This window comes from Pinus tabuliformis, chromosome 2_2, assembly GCF_031772625.1.
Source record: "Pinus tabuliformis cultivar Carrire ecotype Pingquan chromosome 2_2, CPIR1, whole genome shotgun sequence".
Lineage (NCBI taxonomy): Eukaryota > Viridiplantae > Streptophyta > Pinopsida > Pinales > Pinaceae > Pinus > Pinus tabuliformis.
Genome location: NC_142300.1, coordinates 319,874,162 through 319,900,915, shown reverse-complemented (window position 1 = coordinate 319,900,915; position 26,754 = coordinate 319,874,162). Strand labels below are relative to the sequence as shown.

Sequence of the window (26,754 nt, the reverse complement as noted above, 5' to 3'; positions counted from 1 at the left end):
AACAAAACAATGTCATGTATTGAGACAACATACCACCACAATGCATTTAAAATAAAATGCAATGCCAAAAGACAAGTCTAATCACCACCATAACCACTATGTACAACTCAAATACATTTACTCCAACATGTTACTGTACAGAACATGGTAAAGATTGACTGGTCCATGTCAAATCCAACATGAATAACCATTAATTTTAATTCGGAATCAAATGAAACAGTAATGTTGCCTCCTAGTGTCCCGCAAAAAAACTAAGTAGAAGGGTCTCATGTTTTAAACAAGATGGTTATTGTTCTATATATAACTGTTTAAAAAAGACAATGACAATCTAATACTACTAATTGAGGATATCAATCCTAAAAATATTAAAGAATACTTCACAAATTCATCAAACTCTTCACCAGACAAAATGAACCAGTAATTACCAGTCAAGATAATAATAGATAATGTTCAGATAATATCGGAGGGCACCTAAAAAATACACGATGCATGCTTTGAATTAAAGTAGATACATAAGTGTAGGGAGAGGAAGGAACCTTTCCACAAGATCCCCTGAAAAATTACAATGAAATTAATCATTTGTAGTGTTGGCTGTGTGAGTTGGGTATCTCCAAAGCACATCTGCCCATGTGCTTTGGCCCTCTGTCACCTCCTTCACAACAGAAGCCACCTCTTCCACTGAAACTCGTATTTGCTCTTTTGAGTCCCTCTCTCGAATGGTTACTGATGTTTCTGAGTCAACTGTTATTGCAAATGGCACACCTAACTCATCCGTTCTTGCATATCTCTTCCCAATGGAGGTGCCTGTTATATCTATCTTGTGTGATATACCTGCTCCAGTCAATGACTTTGAAATAAATTGAGCTGTTACCTCGTATTTCTCATTTTGCACCAGAGGGAACACTGTACATTTTATTGGTGCTAATAGTGGTGGGAACCTGAAAACGTTGCATTGCTCATCCCCAGCCTTACTTGGTCGTGTATAAAAGCAATGTTCATACAAGCAATAAATGATTCTACCAATACCAAATGATGGCTCAATCACAGAAGGTGTGAAAACTCTCTGGTGCTCCTTTTTTATTTCTTTAGATATAGATACCATGTCCTTCGTTAGAGTGACAGTTTGGCCAAGTGTGCAAACTTGAAATGGTGCCTTCCCTTCAGACTCCAAATGAGCTTCAAGTTCCATAGCTTCTGCTTCACTCATGGCCTGGCAGGATGTTACAACAAAAGATAACCATCAGAAGCAAGATGAGCCAGCTCTTCCATTCAGCACACCCAAACTTTTAGAAGAATGGAAGAGATGATAAGATACAATGAATTCATGTAACACTTTAGATAGGTAGAAGATTCAAAGTCCACATAAGCTTAAAAAGCAAGGTAAATAAAACCTGGAAGAAATAAATTACCATTTTGGCTTTTTCTTCCTGCAGCATGCACCATTAACATGTTATTATAAAAATCAGGAGAGAACGTAAGGGTAGTATTCACCTCTAACGCTTCAACAATCATCTTTTGATTCTTCCTAAATGCCAGCCCCAACTCTCTCTTTGCTGGTGTTATAACTAATTTCTGCACAAAAAGACTGGCAATAAACTGTCTATACAAAAATATATAACAAAACTTGGGCATTCATTGCTATTACTCACCTCTACCTCCCTGGGTTCTGGGTACGTTTCATGGGCCACAAGAGGCACAGCACTTTTTTCCTGTTCCATTACAGTTTTACAAGTTTTAACTGATTATAACTTGCATTTAAAGCTTGTGACTTCCAAAAATATATTATTGCAGAACTCAAAATTTACTTTAAACCTTACAGTGTGTGCCTTCAAGTCATAAGCAGATCTGTCTGCAAGACCAACACATTCAACCCATCCATAGGAACACTCTATTTCTGCATCCCAACAGTCTGCAGCATAGTGAGCCATTTCATTCTGTAAATGCTGCCTGAAACGCAGACGCTCCTTATCAATTCCAAGTGCTGTTAGAAACAAGTAGGTCCTTCCTATGAAGTACCCCAGCGTCTCATTGTTAATAGTGCCCTGTCCATAAGAAGGCAACTTGATATTTTCAATCGGAGCATGACAAAGAAACAATTTGAGATATCATTGTCATAGCAGGCTACGAACTAGAGACTTATCAAGCATTTGACAATGCTGCACTTACTTATCTGAGCTGATTAACTATAATATTGAATGCCATTGTGATTTGTATACACGTTGACATCAAAAGAAATCTAACCTTTGTGACTGCTTCCCCCAGACAAATCTTCAAGGGTGATTTTAGAGCCATTTGCTCTTCTCTAGAATAGATATAAAATTCTAAATCAGCAACATTTTTGAACTTTGGATGAGATTTATCATCGGGATTAACAAAGTGTTCAATCTCAGCAAGAGTGAATTCTCGTACTCTCAAGAGCCCTTGACGGGGTGATATCTGTAAGGTTTACAACTGATAGTCATTCCAAAGCAATTATAATGCACAGTAAATGCACACAGGAAGAGAAATTGAATGATGCATGAGAAACCAGATTTGAAGAGAAATCGATAAATAATAGAAATGACGGTATACCTCATTTCTGAAGGCCTGACCAATCTGTGCAGCTGCAAATGGAAGCTTGTTTCCGTTGTAGTAATAAAGGTCCTTAAAGTTCACAAAAATGCCCTGTGCAGTCTCTGGACGTAGATATCTGCAGAATGAAACCCAAAGCTATTACATACCTCTTTAAAAAGAATCTCATTTGACATTTAAGAAAAAGCGAAGTACATGGGAATCATTAGACTTCAGATTACTGGTTTCTCAAATTTTCTTATTAATAAATAATAGATCTACCCTGATTCTGAATGGCACTACTCAATTTATTGCATCTGAAATACAACATAAAAAGAATCTAATTGTGTTTATGTATTTTCTAGTATGCAAAACACAGAGCACTGAAGCAATAAGTCCAAAATTGTAATAAATTGATGAAGGTTAGCATCACGGACAACGCTTACCCTGGACTCAAGCCTGATGGGCCTATAGAGGTGGCAAACATAAGATTGAATGGATAGGGATCCGAAAGAGGATTTTTTGTATCTGGGGCAGTTATTCCATATTCTTTGATCTTTGCACCCAAATCTTCAGCAGAAAGCTCATCTAGAACTGCCAGCACTTGTTTCAATTCAATTACCTTCTCTGGTGACAATAATAAATCCTTCTCAAGCTTGTCTTTACAGTAATCTTTAAGCAAGTGATCTGCTCGATAACACATTCCTGTTTTCTCATCTTTCACCATCAGATCTGTGAACTTGTCAACATGCCCAGATGCTTTCAGGACAACTTCAGGCGTGACACATGGGCAATCAACCTCCAACATGTTCTCTTCTAAGACATAGTGCTGCAAAATTAAATCACATCATAATTGTTTTCAGATTCTAAACAACAAGCAGTAAAATTGATATTATACTGTGCAAAATGCAACTGTTACAAGATACATCCATGTACTATGGGCCACATCCAACTACCAGTTTAAACTAATTTATCACAATATTGTGGCCATGCTAGATAGCTAAGCTTTAAACTAGAACCCAAACTTTGACTGGCATAAGAGTGAGAGAATGGTAGGCCTATGATAAGATTAGCAAGAGCCAGAAATATCCCAGACAAATAGTAAATAGATAATTACTAGTTACCAGTCTTTATTAGTTTGTAAAGCAGGGGCATTTCTTAGACCCCACTAAGGCTCACAGTTTTGTGTGATTGAGACCAGGTGCAATCCTACAGAATTTAGCAGAATAGATACCCCAGACATGGCTTCTCAACCAAAGGGATCTGACTACATTCCATTGTAATAAACCTGGAATGAGGAAAGGCACATTTGCAGCACAGATATAAAAGGAAGCATCTTGTCAAATGAACCAATAAAGAGTAAATAATTTTATTTTAAATAAATTTAAAAACTGAAACTAAGAGACGTCAGGAGTCAGGACCTTAGAACAACAGAGGAACGACCGACAACAGTGACAAACATGCAGTAATATAATCAGCATGAAACAAAGGAAACTAGGCACATAGGAGACTTAGGTAAGCAAATCTAATGCACTAGCAATGAGAGCTCCACTGATATAAATGTTAGGGACCCTCGTTGCTTAGCAGTTATATTTTTTCTTATAGGCCCATCAGGCATGGACATAGAAGTTTTTGCTTTAGCAATTACGCACTAAATAGACAACCATTGAAAGGGTAAAGCTGGGGTGGGGAGCAATACAACTGGAAATAAAAATCAGGCTCTGTGATATGATAAATTATCATAAACAAATCTATGAAGAAAATGGTGGAGGAAGTGAATAGAACTCGAACAAAACATTAAAACAACTAACGAACAGAGAAATGATAACCAACCTGTCGCCAAAAGGCAATGACATTAGCCTTGGTGGCACAGCCCGGAAGGCCATAATCATACAACCCAGCAACACCACTGTATATCTTGAAGGAGGGTATGTAAAATAACCTCCTCTCCTCTCCAATGTATTGTTAACGGCCTGCCCAAAACCCCTTTTGCTCATAGCGGCTCCGCTATCCTTCGAGAGCCTAGACTGAATCTCTTTGGAAACAGATTGCAGCTCCAACTTCAATTCCTTCAGCTGATTGACAGCATTCTCAATGGCCTCCTTTGAAGCTTTGGAAGCCTTGAGGGCAGTATTATAATCAGCGTGAAACAAAGGAAGCTAGGCACATAGAAGACTTAGTTAAGCAATCTAATGCACTAAGAATGAGAGATCCACTGATATAAATGATAGGGACCCTCATTGCTTAGCAGTTATATTTTTGCTTATAGGCCCATCGGGAATGGACATAGAAGTTTTTTCTTTAGCAATCATGCACTAAATAGACAGCCTTTGAAAGGGTAAAGCTGGGGTAGAGAGCAATACAACTGGAAATAAAAATCAGGCTCTGTGATACGATAAATTATTATAAACAAATTTACGAAGAAAATGGTGGGGGGAGTGAATAGAACTCGAACAAAACATTAAAACAACTAACGAACAGAAAAATGATAACTAACCTGTAGCCAAAAGGAAATGACATTAGCCTTGATGGCACAGCCCGGAGGGCCATAATCATACAACCCAGCAACACCTCTGTAAATCTTGAAAGAGGGTATATAGAATAACTTCCTCTCCAACGTATTGTTAAAGGCCTGCCTTGAAAGCCTCTTTGCTCATAGCGGTTCCGCTATCCTCTGAGAGCCTAGAGTGAGGTTCTTTGGAAACAGATTGAACCTCCAACTTCAATTCCTTCAGTTGATTGACAGCATTCTCAATGGCCTCTTTTGAAGCTTTGGAAGCCTTGAGGGCACGAACTTCGTCACCTTGCTTGTCCACTATGTTCTGTTATTCAATAACTAATTTTCTCAGTGATTCAGCATCAGTCTCCGCTGTCCCCATTGTTGCTGCTGCAGTAGTACTGTAAACCCTCTCAAGTCCAGAAATCGGGTTTCTGATGAGGTGATTTAAGATCTGAAAACGGGTGTGAGGTGTGTTTTGGATGAAAAATTTGAAGAATCTACAGGAGGCTTGGATTAGATGCATGCAACCCAGGCTTCGGCTTCATCAGTGTATATGAAGCTGAGCTAGGATTTCCTGGCTTGAAGGGATTGGATTCTCTTATTGGCCTGTAACTCCGTTCCTTGTATGTTACTGTTTAGTAAAGGATCAGGGGTGGATGTAAAGCCCCAAAGGTTTGGTCAGGTAGTGCTGAGGATGGATCGTGGCATGGGATTATTCCAAGTCAAAAGGTGATAAAATGAAATTTTTTATTTATTTATGGGGCAATTTTTCAACCGTGAAGCATTCGGTTTCGATTTCAATGTATTATCGTCTGTATCTCTCATCATATTGTGACCAGTATGTCTATTATCAATAATTATAGTATTTATTTTAAATTCTAGATTCCAGATAAGTTGCCATATTGGATTTGTAATAGGATTGAAATGACTCCTTTCCACACAAAAACAATTACCACTTGAATATCAATTTTGTAATCATGGTTCATAAGGTGTTCTAGAGTGTGGTAGCGAGTCAGAGTATGGTAGCTATATTGTAATGTTTAATATTTTGTTCTAAAAAGTATTTAAGGCTATCATGATCCGTTTTTACCTTGAAGTGTCTTCCCATTAGGTAGGGTCGCCATTTCTTAAGTGCATGGAGTATTGCCAACATTTCCTTCTCATAAATAGCTTTGCCTAAAAACTTTGACTTAGTCAAAATAAAATTAAAAAATAAATAAATAAAACATAAAATATAAAATTCTTATAGTAGAGATGTTGTAATGTCTTGTTTAACATTTTCAGACTCCAACTCATGGCCTTTGTTAAAATTGGCAACTAGGGCCAAACTCAACATGGGTCATCTTATTTATAACAGCTGATATTCTTCTTGGATTCCTCTCTCCAACAGGTGTAGGATTGATCTAAAGATCATTTGATTCTGACATGTACAAATAAAGATATGAATTTATTTATATTATGGACAAATTGTCAAGATAGCCAGCAAACTCATGTAAGCTCAGAAGCCCAACACTCACATCTATTCATCCTCAACATTAGCCTATAAATACATGATGCCTCATCCTCATTTGGACACACTTCATCTTCACGCATCTCTCTCTCCTCATCTGATTGGGTACGGATTTCTGGGCAGTTTCTCTCTCCACACGTGCAAAGGAAATGCCTTTTTCTTGCTGTCCCTGCATTGACCAGATTTGACCGAAAACTTCAGGAGGCTGTTTTGACCAGCGTTGACCTTCTTTGACTGCAGTCTTGTGTGAGGAATTTCTGTTTGGGCAGGCCGCAGTTCTGGGCACGAAATCCGAGGCTGTTTGACCTTTGTTTGACCAGCGTTGACTGTGGTTAGGGCTGACCACAGGTTGACTGTTTGACCAGACTTTGACTGGGCTGAATTTCACTGTTTTGAGGGCTGTTTCATCTTGCTGTTTGGAAGCCGAAGTTGACTGAAGTTGACCGTATCTTTGAGGGTCAAACCTGCCCTGTTGACCAGCATTGACTTTTCTGGTTAGGGCTCTTTTGCTGTTGTTATAAATTATCATAATTTGTAAATTGTACTCTCTCTCTACTTAACTATTGAAGACTAAAAGAAGAATTGATCAAGGGTTTCCCCACATTGGGGTTTGTCCTTGGCTGGTACATCTTGTGTCCTCTTCTCTTGGCTTTCCTTCTACTGTTTATGTTTATGTTCTATCCGCATTTTACTTACCTGTTTATGCGATTGCTAAACTGAAATTGATATTGGGCTCAGAAAGAAATTGAAGTAAAATTGCTCTAAAGCATAGAACATACCATTGTTGTCAAAAATTAAAATGGTATCAGAGCTGAGGTGAAGACAAAGCCCAGACAAGAGTGAGAGAGCAATCACCAAAGACAGTTGGACAAGGACAAAAAAATTCAATGGGTTCCTCATCCTACTTCCCGGCTGAAGACAAACTCCATGATAAATCTGGCTATCATAGATGGAAGATGTCTCTTGATTGACCTTGGAAGAGAAGTGATGGATTATGTGCAGGGTAAAATCCATGAGCCTCCTTCAAATGCACTGGCTACTGCAAAGCCCAAGTACAATAAGGCTGAAGTAAAAGCGAAGAAGATTATCAGGTATTCCACTGGCAAGCATCTGGTGGCCTATATCTCCGAATTGAAGACCTCCAAGGAGATATACGACAGGTTGGTCGGCATGTTCAAGGTTAGTAATGCTAATCAAATTCTCTTTCTCAAGAATAAGTTGAAGGATATTAAGAAGGGCAAGGACGAGGACATTCAATCCTATTTCTTGAGGATTACTGAGATCAAGAATGATCTACTTTCAATTGGAGAAGTCGTTCCTGACTAGAAACTTACTCTCACCACCCTTAGAGGACTCCCACCTGAGTGGTATGTATTTAGAACCACTATACTCAACAATGATCGAATTCCAGGGTTTGAAGAATTGATGTCGAGATGCATTCAAGAAGAAACAAGAATGGTGGAGCAAGAAATGCCTTCTAATAGAAGCAACCCCACTGCATTCTCCGCTCATGCCAAGAGGAAGAACAATGTAGGTTCAAAGAAGCAAAGTCAAGGAAGACCGGGATTCAAAAATGGAAGGAAGGGAAGATGCTTTGTTTGCAATAAGTTTGGCCACTATGCAAGGGAGTGTCCTAATAGAAGGGATACACCTCGAGATGATGACTATCATAACAACTCCAAGGGCAACTTCAACAACAACGATCAAAGGAATGGCAGGTCCAATGGCAAAGGAAAAAGGAATGTGGGACATCAAGGAAATGGTCAACCCTCCAAGAAATCAAGGAACTCCAGGTATGATGAATCCAATGTTGTTAACAATAAGCAAAAAGAGTATTATCTTATATCGGCCCTCTCCACTGCCTCTCCTCCGGACACTTTGGGAAATTGGCTAATTGATAGTAGTGCCTCAAGGCATTTCACTGGATACAAGGAAGCCTTCTCTAATCTGATAGAAAAGGAAACAAACTTGGAGATCATCCTTGGAGACGATACCACCTATCCCGTGAAGGGAGTCAGGAATGTTACCCTTCAATTGAATCAAGGTAACACGATTCATTTGCAAGAAGTATTATATGTACACGATCTCGAGAAGAACCTAGTGTCCATTTTAGCAATGGAAGATAAAGGATTCAAGGTGGCTTTTATCGAAGGAAAGGTATGTGTTTGGAAAAGAAATTTCAAAGATGCTTTTACTCTTGGGTTTAGGGTTGACAGTTTGTATCAAGTTGGAGGAAGTTCAATGGGAACCATGTCTTGCGACACATCTCTACAATCTGAACTATGGCACCAGAGGTTTGCTCATCCTCATTATAAGGCCCTACCCGATGTAAGACAGATGGTGACAAGTATGCCTGAGTTAGAATCCTATGAATTCCAAGATTATTGCAAAGAAGTTGGCATTAAGAAGAAGACTACAACGCCATACACTCCCGAGCAGAATGGTGTGGCTGAAAGGAAGAATCACTCTATTGTAGAAGTTGTTTGTGCCATGCTTCATGATCAAGGCCTTCCAAAGTTTTTATGCGCTGAAGCTGCAAATATTGTCGTGTATGTTCAAAACCAATGCCCTCATCAATCATTGGACTCCAAGACTCCCGAAGAAATGTTCACTGATAAGAAACCCGATGTCTCTCATTTTAGAATTTTTGGAAGCCCTGTATATTTTCATGTGCCGAAAGAGAAAAGAAGCAAATTGGGTGCATCTAGGAAGAAAGGAACCTTTGTGGGCTATAGTGAAAATTCTAAGGGATATAGAATTTATGTGGCTGGTCAAAAGGAAGTTGAGATAAGTCATGATGTCACCTTCGACAAAGATATGGCCCTAAGGAAGATCAACAACCTTCCCACCCCAAGCAAGGACACAGAAGCTGACATAGGAAATCAAGGCGAAAAAGAGGACGAAACGATGCTTGATGTTAATGAACCTATGGATCCTATTGATCCACTCCCTCATGAGCCTTCTTCCTCCAATAGGAGACCCTCATAGCTTAGGGAGACTCTCGAAGATGCTGAGAGGCACATTGCACCAAGGGGGACATTCCATGAAAGCAAGAAGCCGAACAGGTATCAAGGATATTTGACCGCCATGAGCACTATCATTCAAAATGAGCCTTCATCATTTGAAGAAGTCGTGAAGCAACAAGTATGGAAGGATGCTATGAATGAAGAATACGAGTCAATTATGAAGAATGATGTCTGGGATGTAGTCCCTAGACCCCAAGACAAATTGGTTGTCACTTCTAAGTGGCTCTACAAAATCAAGCACGGAGTTGATGGAAGTGCAAAAATGTTCAAGGCTCGCTTTTTTGTTCGAGGCTTCTCTCAAAAGGAAGGTGTAGATTACAATGAGATATTTGCACCTATTGCCCAAGACACCACCATCCGCTTGATCATAGCCCTTGCTGCCTCGCAAGGATGGAACCTACATCAAATGGATGTCAAGACTGCATTCTTGCATGGTTCAATCAAAGAAGAAGTCTATGAGGAACAACCCGAAGGGTTTGAAGTTCATGATCGAGAATCTCATGTATGCAGGTTGAAAAAATCTCTCTATGGATTGAAGCAAGCACCTCGGGCTTGGTATGAGAGGATCGATAGCTATCTAATGAAGTTGGGATTCACTAGAAGTGAAGTCGATCCGAACCTTTACTTTAAGGTTGAAAATGATAAACCTCTCATTCTAGTACTTTATGTGGACGACCTCTTTCTGACAGGTGCAGACCCTCTCATTCACAAATGTAAGAGGGAGTTAGCTTCTAAATTTGAGATGAAGGACCTAGGACTGATGCACTACTTCCTAGGGCTGGAGATCTGGCAAAAGCAAGGTGAAACTTTCCTCTCAAGGAAAATATGGTATGAAGATATTGGAAAGATTTGGGATGGTGGACTACAAGCCTATTACTACTCCAATGGAACTTAATTTTAAGAAGTTATGCATTAGTGTTGTTGGACCTGAATTGGTAAGTGCTTTTGAGTATCATCAACTAATAGGAACACTGATGTTCTTGGTGAACTCCCGTCTGAACATATGTTTTGCAGTTAACACATTGAGCCAATACATGGTTGAGCCTCATCATATACATCGGATTTCCGCCAAGAATCTTCGAGGCACAATCACTCATGGACTGAGATACACTGTCGAAAATGTGAGGCTACATGATTATTCAGATGCTGATTGAGCTGGCACTGTGGTGGATCGCAAGAGCATTTCTGGATGTTGTTTTTCTTTGGGTTTTGTTTCGATATCCTAAATGAGCAGGAAGTAGAAATCGGTTGCCTTGAGCACCGCCGAGACCGAATACATAGTTGCTAGTATGGCCTGCTGTGAAGCTGTTTGGTTGAGGAAGCTCTTCAGTGAGCTGTTTGGACATGTGCTAGATACCACCATGATCCTCTGCGACAACCAGAGTGGGCTCTAATTATCAGAGAATCCCGTGTTTCATGATCGCTCCAAGCATATAGGTATCAGGTACCACTTTATCCGAGATATGGTACAACGAGGAGCAATAAGGCTCCATCACATTGGGACTGATGAGCAGGTCGCCAATATTTTGACAGACCCCTAGGGAAGGTCAAATTCTTGGCCTTCCAAGAACGACTTGGAGTTGTGGAGAGACCCTCTTATGAGGGTCCTGTATGAGATGGACATTAAGCTCTGGGAGCTCGGGGGGGGCTTGGGGTACTTCTTGGAGCAATGAGCAACCATAGGGTAAATAGTTTAGCCTTCCCCTAGTGGTTTGTTGTGTACAGGGTGAGTGGTTCATTCTTCCCCTGTGATACCGCTTAGCGACATGTGAGTAGGACGAGTGGTTCATCCTTCTCTTGTCGAAACATCCTACCCATGCAATCTGGGACTCATGGGAAGTACCTCTCATCTGGCCAATGAGTAGGGAAATGAGGATAGGGACCATAGTACTACCGTACTCCCTATGCTAGGATGTCCGATATTGATATGGGATTAATGGGAACTGACTTTGGGTCAGTGAGAGTGGTATGAGACACTCTCTTTTGATTGGGACTGGCTTCGGGTCAGTAGAGAATGGTATGATACATTCTCGATCACTTCTTCTTCTTCATAGTTCAATAGAGCAGAGCAGAGCAGTGCATTGATGGCAGAGATAGCACAAATTGGCAGATGGATTAGCAGATGGAGTTCTCTCTAGTTGAGAGGGAGTGTTAAAATTGGCAACTAGGGCCAAACTCCACATGAGTCATCTTATTTATGACAGCTGATATTTTTCTTGGATTCCTCTCTACGAGAGGTGTAGGATTGATCTAGAGGTCATTCGATTCTGACATATACAAATGAATATATGAATTTATTTATATTATGGACAAATTGTCAAGATCAGCAAACAAACTCGTGTACGCTCAGAAGCCCAACAATCACATCTATTCATCCTCAACGTTATCATATAAATACATGATGCCTCATCCTCATTTGGACACACTTCATCTTCACACATCTCTCTCTCCTCATCTGATTGGGTACAGATTTTTGGGCAGTTTCTCTCCCACATGTGTGAAGGAAAGGTTGTTTTCTTGTTGTCCTTGTGTTGACCAGATTTGACCGAAAACTTCACGAGGTCTTTTCTACCAGCATTGACCTTCCTTTGACTGCGGTTTTGTGTGAGGAATTTCTGTTTGGGCAGGCCGCAGTTTTGGGCACGAAATCCAAGGTTGTTTGACCAACGTTGACTGTGGTTAGGGCTAACCGCAAGTTCACTATTTGACTAGACTTTGACTGGGCTGAATTTCATTGTTTTAAGGGTTGTTTCATCTTGTTGTTTGGAACCGAAGTTGACTGAAGTTGACCGAATCTTTGAGGATCAAATCTACCATGTTGACTAGCGTTGACTTTTCTGGTTATGGCTCTTTTGCTGCTGTTATAAATTATCATAATTTGTAAATTGTACTATCTCTATGCTCAACTATTGAAGACTAAAAGAAGAATTGATCAAGGGTTTCCCCACATTGGGGTTTATCTTTGGTTGGCGCCACATCTTGTGTCCTCTTGTCTTGGCTTCTCTTCTACTATTTATGTTTATGTAATATCAACATTTTACTTACCTGTTTATGCGATTGCTAAACTGAAATTGATATTGCGCTCATAAAGAAATTGAAATTGATCTAAAGCATAAAACATACCATTGTTGTCTAAAATTAACACCTTTCCCATTGTATTCTTAACCCATGGTTTTTTCCATGGTATTCTTAACCTATGGTTTTTTTCCCTATGATATTCTTAACCTACAGTTTTTCCCATGTTATTATTTTCTAATGTGGCATGTTTAAAAGTAATTAAACCAACCTAGATCCATCTTAACTCCGAAAGTACTAAAAGAAGTTTGCACCTCAAGAGAGGGATTTGATCTCTCTCAACGCTTGGTAGATCCGGAGTTAAGATAGATCTAGGTTGGTTTAATTAATTAATACTTGTTAAAAATATTTAGTATTATTAAATTTTATCCGATGGTTAGATTTAATGGTGAGGAACGATGAATTTCTTCTTATTAAGTAGGGTTTACTTTTGTGAAGGTTTGCAAATTCCCTTGAAGTTGTCAGGGGATTCAAGGGGATATTTCAAAGTAATCGTGGAATATGTGATACTTGCAATGCGCTCCTCATACACACAATTGGATCAAAATCCACCATCTTGTTATCATTAAGACTCGACAGCAATTGCTACAATAATATAATAGTCCCTAAAATGTTTGAAGTGTGTGATCTTATTGTTAAATTATGCAACTAGAGTTAATTCCACTTTGGACAGCTCATTTGATGATGATAATTGTTGCATTAAATTCCTGACCAAAAATGACCTAAAGATCACCCAGTTTGGTCAAGCAAAAGTTGGTATTTTAATTTATTCTCACTCATGTAAAATTGTTATGGTCGGCCTCACATTTATGTAGGCTCATGATGCCCATTCGACTTGTCTTTTCACCCACAGGGATTCATATAAATATATGAGACGTCAAACCTCATTAGGAATCTCATGCACTCAACACACATCTTCTCTCTCCTTCTATTGGTTCGTACAGCTCAGAAGTGGAAGACCTCTCTCTCTCATGCGAAGTACAAGTAGTTGTCTCTGATTGGGCCGAATTACAGGGTTGACTGCAGGACATTGACCAGTGTTGACTTGGGCTTAAATAGCATGATATGATTGTGTTTTTGGGTGACTTCCTTCTGTTTTAGTAGGCCGCAGACATTGGTGTCAAAATCAAGGCAATCCAAGCTCCTTGACCGAAGCCCTAAATTGTTGAAGTTGACCGCATCTCTATATTGACCAGGTTTGACTATTCTAATTCGGACTATTTTGGGCTCATTTTGTTCAGTAAAGAAGGCCACATAAATCCCTCCAAGACTGAGCTCCTTTGATGATTATTGGACTGTTGTAATATCTCTGGTTAGGGCATTCTTTGACAGCGGTTGACTGTTGTTGACTTGAGCAGACTACAGGCAAAACAGATTTGACTACAGTTGACTCCATTGCTTGGCATTTTTACACTATTTGGATATTGAATTGAAATTGGATAATGTACTCTCTCTGCTGAATATTTGAAGACAATCTAATAAGAAGAATATTTGCAAGGGTTTCCCCTAAGTGGGTTTTGCCCTGGTCATTGACCAAATTTGTGTCTCTTGTATCTTGGTTGTCTTTCTATGTGCATTTGTTTATTTGTTCTATCTACTATTGCTCTACTGTCATTGAAAAATTGAAGAAGTGAAATTGAGATATTGAATGCTATTAAATATTGTTGATGTAATAGTTGCAGCATAGAACAAGTGATGAAAAATTAACAATTATTACCATAGTATCATAAATTAGGGAACTCAGCACACAAGATTTTGAGAGGGAAGGTGTATATTACCAATGCCTCATTGCAAAGGCCTTAGAACCAAAAATGAATTCTTCTTGAGAAAGCTTACAAAGGTTTTGAAGGGAAATATTATGCCCCATCTTCTTATAGAGGAAACTGTTAGAAAATCAGAAAGGCAAAAAGATTTTTTTTATGTTGATAATTACTTGTGATATTCTTAGTATCTTTTATGTTCTTCTTTTATCTTCTTTTCATCAAGCAATCATCAAATCAAAACATGAAGATCAACGACACCAGATGTAGGCACTTAGCCAGCGCTAAAACCCATCTCTAGGGGAAAAACCCAATCAAACTCTTCCACTAATCAAATTGAGATACACCAAGACCTTAGACCTAACCAAAAGACCTTCCTCCTCCACCAAGTCAGCCTTCCAATACGATTCAACAAACTTCAGTAGTCTCTTCTAGTCCAACAACTATAGCCCAGCAACAATCCAGAATTTCGGCCCAACTACTCCAGAATTTCAGCTGAACGACAGTTCTATAATTTCGACCCTTCCAACAACCAAGCAACTTTGCACGTGTGAGACAAAGAGAGAAAATTTGACTTCTTATGCTTGACAAAGACTTCCTTCTCCTTCGCTAGGGTTTCCTTCCTCTTCCTTGAATTTCGCACCATTTTTCTGCCTCCAACAACTGCAGATCGAACTTGTTGTGGATGTGCTCCAAATGAGTCGAGTTGCTGCCCTTTTTGTTGAAAAGTGCAACTAAGTTCGGTCTTCATAATGACATGTAAATATGATTTTATGTAATGAGATGTAAATAAGAAAAGTAAATTTATTATATTGATTTGCTTCATGGGTTTCATGTGCAAGGGATTTTGTTTTAAGTCAAGACTCCTATTGAGAGTCTTTAGGATTTATTTGTCATCTAATCATAAAATGTTAGATTCATTGTCATGTAATGAAGTCATATTACGCTTTGTAAAAGAGTCAATCTTGTCTATGTAAAGTATCCTCCAAGGCCTTGTCACCTATCCTCTTCAAGTTGGCCTAAAACGATGGGAGAAAACTGTTAAATGAAGTCGACCTAACCTCAAGTGAACATGTCGGCCTAAAGGACATGTGTGGAGGTGTATAAATAGCCCAACTCGGCATCACTTGAAGACACACATTCGATCAAGCAACTCGACTTCAATTTGGTGAAGGAAAAGTGTGAAGTAAAGGTGAAACAAAAGTGCGAAGAAGTGGCAGAAGAGAAGTGCGAAGAAAGGGCAGCGAAAGAGTTTCTTATGGGGCAGCGAAACACATTCTTTTAGGGCAGCGAAGAAGGGTTCTTCTAGACCAACGAAGAAGAAGGTTTCTTCTGGGCAACGAAGAAGAGATTCTTCTGGGGCAGCAAAGAGGAGGCTTCTTCTGGGGCAGCGAAGGAGAAGTTTCTCCTAGGGCAGCGAAGGAAGGATTCTTCTAGGAGACCGAGATATAGATCTAGACCGAGATTCTCTAGAGGAAGCCAGTGATATCATAGAGACCGAGTTTTTCTAGAGGAAGTCAAGAAGCAGTGTGAAGGATAGAGACTAAATTTCTCTAGAAGGAGCCGAGGAGAGCAGTTCAAGATCAAGAAGAAAGGCGAGGAAGGGAAGAAGCAGAGCATCAAGGTTAGTGACAAGGTTCTTGGGAGGATACTAGAGTCAAGGGTCTGTGTCATGGTCTTGGTACTTATCAATTGAAGATCTAGAAGAAGAATTTTGATCGGGTTTTCCTCTCAAGAGGTGAGAGGTTTTGGCCCTAGCTAAGAAACCTACATACTGTCACTTGTCTTTTATTGTGCATATTGGTAATTGTCTTGATGAAGAGAACACAATAATAACATAAAGAATAAAAGACTATAAGCTAAGAAGTAAAAGTATATCACAAGCAATTATCAAGCAAAGAAATCTTTTAACCATCCATTCCCTAGATTTCTCAACACTTTTATAGTGGTTTCTGCCTCTCTAATTAGGCCAACTTGTCAAGGTTGAGGCTGACTTGGTGGAGGAGGCCTCTGCCTAAATGACCAATTTTACATAAAAATAAATTTCTTTCTTGATTGACAAAGGCCAAGAAGGGTCTTTTACATTATGCATTGGGCAAGGACACTTGATATAAACCCTAGAAGCCTACGATGGAGGCTTTGACTTAAGAACCATTGACTCAAGCATGAAACCCATGCTTTAATAAGTCAATTTCTTTTATAATAAAATTTATGTCTTTCCTTTGACAAATACTTTACAACATGACTCAAATGAAATACAATTATGAAGACCGACACTAGTTACAGTTTTCAACAGAAATGTGGGCAAATAACAAGGTAACTGAAATTTAGTAACTTTCTTATTACGTTAATAAGAATATTTATATTGAAAAAAAGGCTTCCCGAATTTTAATTTAATTATGAATAATTGATAGGTGGATGGTAGGGATTTAACCAATGTTCCACCAAGGTTCCAGGATGATGGGGCGAGGGAGCGAGGATACGCGGGAGCGGCCTATGCAAAAGCTCCCCACCAATTTTTAGGAAACGTGGGGGAGCGTCAGGGTCTTAAAAACTTATAAATATAAAATATAATTTGTTAATTGAGTCCACTATGACAATTGGGTTTGAATTGAAAAGCTGCAAAGCATGATCATTGATATGAATATCATTATCTAATATCATATAAATTTAAAGATTAAAGATAACATATAACGTTGAGGGTATGTGTCTTCAAATATCATTAAATTTTATGATCAACAAGGAGGAAATTTACTATGAGATTGAAAGGTCTTTAACCGCAAAGATCTTTTACCATGAACCACACAAAATACGGTTTCAATACCAACCAATTTGCTTTGACTTATCAATATAACTTGACACGACAATGTGATGATCCCTAAGGGCAAGTTTTTATTCTAGACTTTAGCTGAAGTTTTCTCTTCCACTTATTTGTGGTGTGATTTGAAGTAACTAATGTGTGTATTAGTGTGTGTCTGTGTAAGAAGATGTAAATCAGTCAGTAATATGAATTCATAGGAGCTCATAGATGTATATTCTATAGACACAGTAATAGATCACACATTAGTCATCTGTTGCACCCAGAAGAACCACAAGAGATAGCATTCAGTTCTAAGTAATTTCTAATCTAACAGAGATAATATTGCTTGGAGAAAAAACAAGGTCTTCTGGAGCAAAAAGTTAACACAGTAGATTGGGTCCAAACCAGCAGAAAATCCCGGCAAGTTTGGCTCAGACTCGAGAGTCAAATTCGGCCCAGCTGCTGAAACAAGCCATTATGAAACAGCTACAGGCTAGACTAGCTAACAGTGAGTCTAACTTACCAGCAAGAAAATACACATGCGAGCACTTGCAGGTTATCTAACTGGTGAGTATCGCAAAGTTTTTCACAGCTCAGCAATTCAGACTCACAAGCCCAATCAAAAACTCCAGATGTTTTTCTATATAAAACCAACAACAAAAAATATCTTCACTGCGCTCATTATTTTGTGCAGATTTTTGCCTATTTTAGCTCCCACAGGTGTACAGTCTGAGGGTTTCTAGTGTTCATTAACTTCATTGACATAAAACAAAGAACTTTTTGTCGTCCAAAATTCAAATCACCAAATTATCAACATACACAGCTTGTAGCAGCAGTCCAGTAGTCAATTCCAGTGTTCCAAGAAGCAGTTTTAATCATTTACAAGCTGATGGCATCTCTCTTCTCCAAGTTCTCATCTCGATCTAACGTCAAGCATAGATGTCCTATGCGTTATAACTTAAAACCCTACGTGTCTATTAAATTAATTAAATTTTAGTTATAAATTAATTAAAGTTTAACTTTAGTTTAGTTTTAAAACTGGTAATTTAAACATTTTTTTTAAAGCATGCTTTCGTCGCCTCTCGTCCCCTCACAACCCCCCTCGTCCCCCTTTTCGGAAACGTCCCCTCAGGACAGGGAAACGACCCCCTAGCACGTCCCCCTATGTACCCTGATTTTTGGAAGCGTGGAAACGTCCCCTACTCGTCCCCAAGTCCCCGGAGGGCGGGGGAGCGAGGAAACTAGACCCCTAGGGGGGGCGAATCCCTGTGGAACACTAGATTTAACCTCTATATAATATTAAGAAATGTTGAAAATCATCTCAAAAGTAGTTATTACTTTTTTATTTTTTCATTTAATTAAAAAAATGTTATAAAATTAAATTAAAATAACATACATACATACATACATATATATATATATATATATATATATATATATATATTGACTATGAAATGAGTTATCGTTTTTTAGGTATCTGGCATTGATAAGTCATGGTATTGTAACAAAGCCTATTTGTGGGTCAAGAATCTCCATGGTTAAGAATCGTGTTACATGTTTTTCTAAATGTGTGTATGTTTAACTCATATTAATTCTTTTATAGTTAACAATAATAATAAGCCTAGATCTATCTTAACCCCAGATCTATCAAGCGCCGAGAGGAATCAAATCTCTTTTCACTTTAAAAGAGGTTTGCATCATAAATGATTTGATCCCTCTTAGCGCTTGATAAATTCGGGGTTAAGATGGATTTAGGTTGGTAATATAACAAATCAAATTTTATTATTTTTATTACTTTTAACTTTTCATTGAGCCAAGATTTAAATGTTTACACTATAACATATCTCTACCATACTTGGCTCTATATTACTTTTAAACTTCTATTACTTTTTAATTGAGCCGACATATAATTGTTAAACATTTAAGCCTACACGTCTACCTCTATATTGATTTTTAATTAGGGTCAACATTGACATTAGATTAAATTTGTTAAATGTTAAATGTTAAACATTTACGGTTACCATTACCCCATACTGGGTTGTAGAGCGCCTCTCGGCACAATAATTTATAATAAATTTATAATCTAGTTGATTTTTATTATTATATATATCATGAGGCAAGTGTTTTGATGCTTATCATGGATTGATGCTTATCTCCATTTACCAGCGATTTAATTTATATGGCTAGGATAGTATATGGAGAATTAAATTTATTTAACGAAAATCAAGATCTAATATTAGAAGTGGTCAATATATCTTGGGTACCCAAATCATCATTCTTTCGATTTCACCCATAACAAGATATTAATGTGACGATTTGACCTTCTATTATTGGCGATTTCATTGAGCTAAAGTTGACCTAGTTAAAGGTAGAAAACTTTGTTTCAGCCTTGGAAGAAAATGAAGAGCCCAAAAAAGGAACTAGGAAGAGTTCCCGCATTTCTTTAAAATTTTGGAGGTTGGGGCCTTAGCCCCCGCTCACATGGATTAATAGGAGATGGTATCGGGAGCTAGTTACAAAAAGGGGCTTATGAAGATATCAAGCCTCAAGGATTTTAGTAATGCATGTAATGTGTTTCAAAGATTCCTCTATATGGCACAACCTAAGCGACAAACCATCAAATGACAACCCTATTCCCCCTCTACTAGGGCTATCAACTAACGCCCTCGGGATCACTGAGTATCAAAGCATCAAGGAACTAGAGGGATGATGTCACAATGATGTTGCGACTAGTGATGTGGCAATGCCACGTGGATGTAACATGTCACCTAGTTATAGCCTTTTTGACATGCTAACTGTATGAATATGAATGACACATGGCACACGTAGATAGTGCCATGTGATGGTGGAAACATCATCATGTGCCACATGTCAAAGGTGGTGTCATCTTTTAACATGTGTTAGGCTATGATTGGAAAGTTGAGGTATTAGGTGGCACACTAAGTTGGCCACTACCCTGTCGACTTATTGGTGTTTTCCAATGACTTTCAGTTATAGTGGAAATGTTGATAACCTATCATTTCCATATTAAATATTAGCATATCGACGAATCCAAAGGGTTAAGCCCATATCAAATTATCAACAAATTTATGCCCCTGTCAGAATATCACAATATTGGGAACCGGCTTATCGGGAGTCAATGGAATGGTCGCATCGACATATCAACCATATCAGTTACTCGAGTTATAAAGTAGCAATGTAACGCTATATTGGAATCCTTGGCTACACCTTGAAATCTCTAAATGAGGAATAGGTAATAATTTTTGATGCATTTTTCTTTGCAAGCATTATGTAAAAAAACCTACAAGCTCTCAATTTAGTTGGTCTAAGAAATTATTAAAGAAATCACTATCCTCTCAACCTAAACTCCATATGAATTAGGTTCAATAGGAAGAATGACCTGGAGAAGAGAGGGAAAAAAAAAACAAAAACAAAAAAAAAAACAAACTATTTCTATAACAAGCTAAAAAATATGGTTGCAACCTCTTATGTTTAATATAAATCATAACAATTATTATTGAAAAAGTAATTATTAATTTCCCAAGAAATGACATAATTAACAAAAAGAATTGGCAATAGGTTTGGAAACCAACCAAAAAAGAGTGATGAAATTTAATATCAATGGGGCATCAAAAGGTCATTTAGGGCATATTAGGTTGGCAAGGTCTTTGAGAACTTGCCAAGGAAGTCATTGCTGTCTCTTACGAATTTGTTGGGAATTAAAAATGTCAACAGAATTGAGATTAGAGCACTAGTAATTAAGATCATGCAATCTCTCAAGCAAGGTTTTAAAATAGTTATCGACTTCAAGTTTCTATTTTAAATAATCAAAACCTATAGTTTTATTGGGTGATGGTTAGCTAATTATTGTGGAGAAAGAACCATTTTAAGTTTTGATTATCATACAATTGAATAGGTGAAGAGAGGGACAGATCAAAAAGGAGAATGGCTTATTGATAGAGCAATCTCTAATTGTAATAATAGTTTATGATGTTAACAAGCTTGGGTATGCATGCATGTGTGTGAGAGAGAGATGTCCATGTGTGTATGTGTGTGTGAAAGAGAGCATCTTTTCCAATGAAATGCACATTTCAAAGAAACCTATCAAGCATCTCCCCTTAATCTAAGAATGGTACCTAGAGTAAACCAACAAATTGTAGTTTTCGGAACTTGTTCTAATGGAGACATCAAGTAAGGCCCACAATATTCACAAAGCTAGTTTGGAAACTTGACCCCACAACCTTTCTAATAAACCTAAGCCCCTAAATGGCCTTCGAGGAAAAAAATATCAAACTTCTAAGTTGGGATTAGGTTTCTTTTCCCACATTATTGCTCATTGACAAGTGTAAGGATGGGATCATTAAATTTGGGGAGTCTTGGGCTCCACAACAAGCTTTGTGTCACTCAAGATGTTACTTTCAATTCTTTGCCACATGAACCATATATCAAGCCCAAAAGTCTATTTCTCCACCATGGAGATACAAATGACTCCATGCCTTACTTTATCATAGGGGATTCGGATTTATCAGTTTTATTTCATTGTTGAAGTTCGTTTAATGCGATGGAATGCAAAGACTCTCTTTTATCCATATCAAATCCACTTTTTAGGGTGGTACAGATCAATTATCATACTAGATGATTAATCTCTGGGGATACAAAGATGGATTCAACGATGGGATGAAGGTGTAATCACTTAAGATATTCATGATATAGCCAAAGAAAATGCATCAAGAGGCTCGAGCTCCTAGCAAAATAAACTTGATTTACACTAGTGTGCAGACCTTTATTTGGTTGGCAGATGCTAACCCTGTGGCCACTTAAATGCATGTGCCAACCCTCAAAACTAACAAACATAGCATTATCATGCAAGGTATCATTCCCATGCCACATTCGCATTTGTATTCACCCCATTCAACAATCGAAAACCTTTTCTGGTCCACGGGTGTAACCGGCATTCAATTATTAGAAAATAAATTCTCTAAACATGAGAGGGTTACCATAGATTCAATTTTCCCATGTCAATCTCTGCCGAGATAATGAACGCATACACCCAAATTACAACAACAATTTGTTGATCTTCAAATCCTTCACTATTACAGGGAGCACAATGTTCTAGCAAATCTGCTCTCAAAGGAAGCTTACTTTTGGATTTTGGCATTTGCATCTGTGCAGAATTCCGCAATTGTGTTTTATCGTCATTATTTTCCTTTAATCTCTTGAATCTTTCTTTCCTAGTGACAAGTTAGTCTTTCTTCCTTATGTATGCCTGTTAAAATTGGCAACTAGGGCCAAATTCCACCTTGATATTTGATGGAGATGATGATTGCATTAAATTCCTCTTTTCCAAAAGACCGAAATTGATATAAAAATCATCTCATTTGGACAAGCAGAAGTGTGATTTTGAATTTATGCCCGCACATGTGCAAATTGTCAAGGTCGGCCACATCAACATGTAGGCTCAAGAAGCCCAATGGACGTGTCTCTTCGCCCACAGCGAATTATATAAATACAAGTGACCTCACATCTCATTTGGCATCATCATCACTCACACATTCTTCTCTCTCCTCTCATTGGTTCGTACAACTATTGGGCAGCGTCTCTTTCTCACATGTGTGGCAAGAAGGACGAGTTTTCTAGGCTGAATTGCAGGACCGAAATATCATGCAACAGACCAAGTTTGATCAACGTTGACCAAGGGGTTGTTGACCAGCTTTAACTACAATTTTTGGAGGATCTTTTCAGTCTCTTTAGGCCGTATTTCTGGGCACAGAAATAGAGGGAATTTGGGAAGTTTGACCAGCGCTGACTTCAGGGTCGATTGCAGTTAGAGCGCAAAAAATTGCAGCAATTTCTCTCCTTTGACTGAGTTTGACCGAGTTGTTTTGCACTGACTTTGACCTCCTAATCAAGTCGAGTTTGACTGGGGAAGACCGAGCTATTTTGAGGATGATTCATTGTTGATTTGACCAGCGTTGACTTTTTGGTTAGGGGGAAAGTTTCACTACAGTTGACTGCAGAAATTGACAAGACTGTTTTGACTTTGAATTGAGCAAGTCAATTTGATTTTTGTACTCTCTCTCTCTCTGTTAAACTTTTGATATAATAATAAGAAGAATTAATCAAAGGGTTTTCCCCACATTGGGGTTTTTTTCCCTAGCATTTGCCAAATTTGGTGTCCTCTTGCCTTGGCTTGTCTTTTACTTATTGTTTTATGTTTTATCTACTTTTACTATCAATGTGATTAATGGTTAATGTGATTGCTACTGGAAATCTAAATTGAAATTGCTATTGCGCTGCTTAAGGAACATTGAAGTAATTGTGCTAAGCATAGAACATACCATTGTTAACTAAAATTAACATGGTATCAGAGCGCAGGTGAAGACAAAGCCCAAGCAAGAGAGAGAAAAGCAATCACTAAGAAAAGAGTTGTTGGACAAGAATATTGGTCTAGCTTCAATGGAAACTACATCATACTTCAAATCCAAGGATAAGCTCAAGGACAAATCCGACTATCATGCATGGAAGATGACTTTGGATTTGACTTTGGAAGAGAATGATGCTATGGAATATGTAAAGGGAAGAGTGATGGAGCCTCCTTCAAATGCACTTGTTGCTGCAAAAATAAAGTACAAGAAAGGTGAGGTCAAAGCTAAAAGAATTATCATCGATTCCATTCAAAAGCATTTGGTTGCCTATATTTTGATTTGGAAACATCTAAGGAGATGTATGATAAGCTAGTTGAGATGTTCAAAGTAAACAGTGCAAATCAAATCCTCTTTCTCAAGAACAAGTTGAAGTACATCAAGATGGATAGAGGAGATTCTATCCAATCCTACTTCATGAGGATTACGGAAATCAAGAATGATCTTCTATCTATTAGAGAAGTTGTTGCTGACAGGGAGCTCACTCTCATTACTCTTGGAGGTCTCACAAGAGCATGGGATGTCTTTAACACCACTATTCTTAACAATGACAGGATTCCTAGTTTCAATGAATTATTGGATAGATGCACACAAGAAGAGACAAGGATGATGGAGAGAGACAAGCCTTCAAATGGAAATGAACCCACTGCTTTCTCCACTCATGCAAAGAGGAAGAACAATGTTGGTCCAAAGAGACAAGGTCAAGGATTCAAGCAAGGATTCAAAGAAGGAAGAAAAGGAAGGTGCTACAATTGCAACAGGTTTGGCCACTATGCTAGAGAGTGTCCTCACAAGAAGGATACTCCACGGGATGACGACAACAACAACAACCACAACAATTTCAAAGGCAATGGCAATCAAAGGAACAACAGGTTCAACAACAAAGGAAAGAGGAATGCTCCCACTACTCGATATGGTAATGGTCGACCTCCCAAAAGGACAGAAATTCCAGGTATGAGGAAACTAATGTTGTAGAAAAACAAAAAGAATTTTATCTTATTTTTGCCCTCACTACTGCCTCTCCTCCGGACACTTTGGATAATTGGTTGATTGATAGTGGTGCCTCAAGGCACTTCACTGGATATAAGGAGGCCCTCTCAAATTTAATTGAAAAGAAGACTAATTTGGAGATCCTACTTGAAGACAATGCCACCTACCCCGTGAAAGGGATAGGGACTATCACTCTTCACTTAAATCAAGGTCAAGTCCTTCATCTACAAGAAGTATTGTATGTACCTGATTTGAAAAAGAACCTGTTGTTTATTTTTGCAATGGAAGATAAAGGCTTCAAGGTAGCATTTACTAATGGAAAGGTAGGTATTTGGCAAAGAAACCCTAACGATGCATTTACACTTGGATTTAGGGTTGAAGGTCTCTATCAAGTTGAAGGAAGTCCTTTGGGAGCTATGACTTGCGATACTTCTCTTCAAGCCGAATTATGGCACCGACAATTTGCTCACCTTCATTACAAAGCCTTCCCTGGGGTAAGGAAGATGGTCACAGGTATGCTCGAATTCAATATAGATCATGAAGTTGTTTGTCAGGGTTGTGTAGTTGGAAAACATACACGGGGACCATTCCCTTTAAGTGAAAGTCAAACTACCAACATTCTTCAATTGGTCCATTCTTATCTATCTGGCATATTGCCCATAACATCACTAGGAGGATACTTATACTATGCAATTTTTGTGGATGACTTCTCTCGCAAAACATGGATCTATTTCTTGAAGAAGAAGGACGAAGTGTTCAAATGGTTTCGTTCTTTCAAAGCCTTGGTTGAAAATCAAACAGGGAAGAAGATCATAATATTGAGGACCGATAATGGAACCGAATATGAATCAAACATCTTCTATGACTTTTGCAGAGAGGCTGGCATTAAGAAAGAGACAACAGTTGCATACACTCCTGAGAAAAATGGTGTTGCTGAAAGGAGGAATCGAACAATCATAGAAGCCACTCCTGCCATGCTTCATGACCAAGGCCTACCGAAGTTCTTATGGGGAGAAGTTGCCAACACTGTCATATATGTTCAAAATAGAAGCCCGCATCAAAGCATTGGATTTCAAGACACTCTCGAAGATGCTGAAAGACATATTGCTCCAAGAGAGACATTTCGTGAAAGTAAGAAGTGGAACAGGTACCAAGGGTACTTAGTTGCTATGAGTACCATTGTTCAATCTGAGCCATGCACGTTCAAAGAAGCCGTGAAACACCAAGTATGAAAAGATGCGATGAATGAGGAGTATGAATCAATCATGAAGAATGATGTCTAGGATGTGGTTCCTAGACCTAAGGACAAGATTGTGGTCACTTCTAAATGGATTTACAAAATCAAACATAGAGTTGATGGGAGTGCTGAAAAATACAAGGCCAGGTTCATTGCTCAAGGCTTCTCTCAAAAGGAAGGAGTGGACTATGACGAGATATTTGCACCGGTTGCCCAATACACCACTATATGATCTATTATTGCTCTTGTCGCCTCTCAAGGACGGAGCCTACACAAAATGGATGTTAAGACTGCTTTCTTGCATAGCTCACTTAAGGAGGAAGTCTATATAGAACAACCTGAGGGGTTTGAAGTACAAGATCTAAGGACACACGTGTGTAGGTTGAAGAGAGCCCTCTATGGGTTGAAGCAAGCCCCTAGGGCTTGGTATGAAACGATTGATAGCTATCCTATGAAGCTAGAATTTACAAGGAGTGAAGCTGACCCTAACCTATATTTCAAGGTTGAAAAGAACAGGCCTCTCATTCTAGTCATTTATGTGGATGATCTCTTTCTGACAGGTGCAAACCCTCTCATTTATCAATGCAAGAGGGAGTTGGCTTCCAAGTTCGAGATGAAGGACCTAGGTTTGATGCACTACTTCCTAGGCCTGGAGGTTTGGCAAAAGCCAAGTGATATTTTCCTTTCTCAAGGAAAATACATTGTGAAGTTGCTCAAGAGATGTGGGATGGTGGATTGCAAGTTTGTGTCTACTCTGATGGAACTCAACTTCAAGAAGCTATGTTGAAGTGTTGTTGGGCCCGAATTCGCAAATCCTTTCAAATATAGACAACTTGTGGCAGCCCTAGTGTTCTTGTAAACTCTCGTCCAAATATATGCTTTGC

The 26,754-nt window shown here is 38.6% G+C and overlaps 1 protein-coding gene across 1 annotated transcript in view; it reads right to left on the bottom strand.

The window, feature by feature from the left end:
- Positions 1-396: 396 nt before the first annotated feature.
- LOC149192572 (glycine--tRNA ligase, mitochondrial 1-like) overlaps positions 397-26,754 on the bottom strand; it is a 55,578-nt gene continuing 29,220 nt past the window's right edge. Inside the window, exons 3-9 of the mRNA XM_089404646.1 lie at positions 2,997-3,379; positions 2,572-2,689; positions 2,242-2,436; positions 1,818-2,042; positions 1,650-1,709; positions 1,492-1,572; positions 397-1,210 (exon numbers count right to left, since the gene is read on the bottom strand). Coding sequence (XP_089260772.1) covers positions 572-1,210; positions 1,492-1,572; positions 1,650-1,709; positions 1,818-2,042; positions 2,242-2,436; positions 2,572-2,689; positions 2,997-3,379 — 1,701 coding nt within the window. The 3' untranslated portion in view covers positions 397-571. The remainder of the gene's footprint in view (positions 1,211-1,491; positions 1,573-1,649; positions 1,710-1,817; positions 2,043-2,241; positions 2,437-2,571; positions 2,690-2,996; positions 3,380-26,754) is intronic.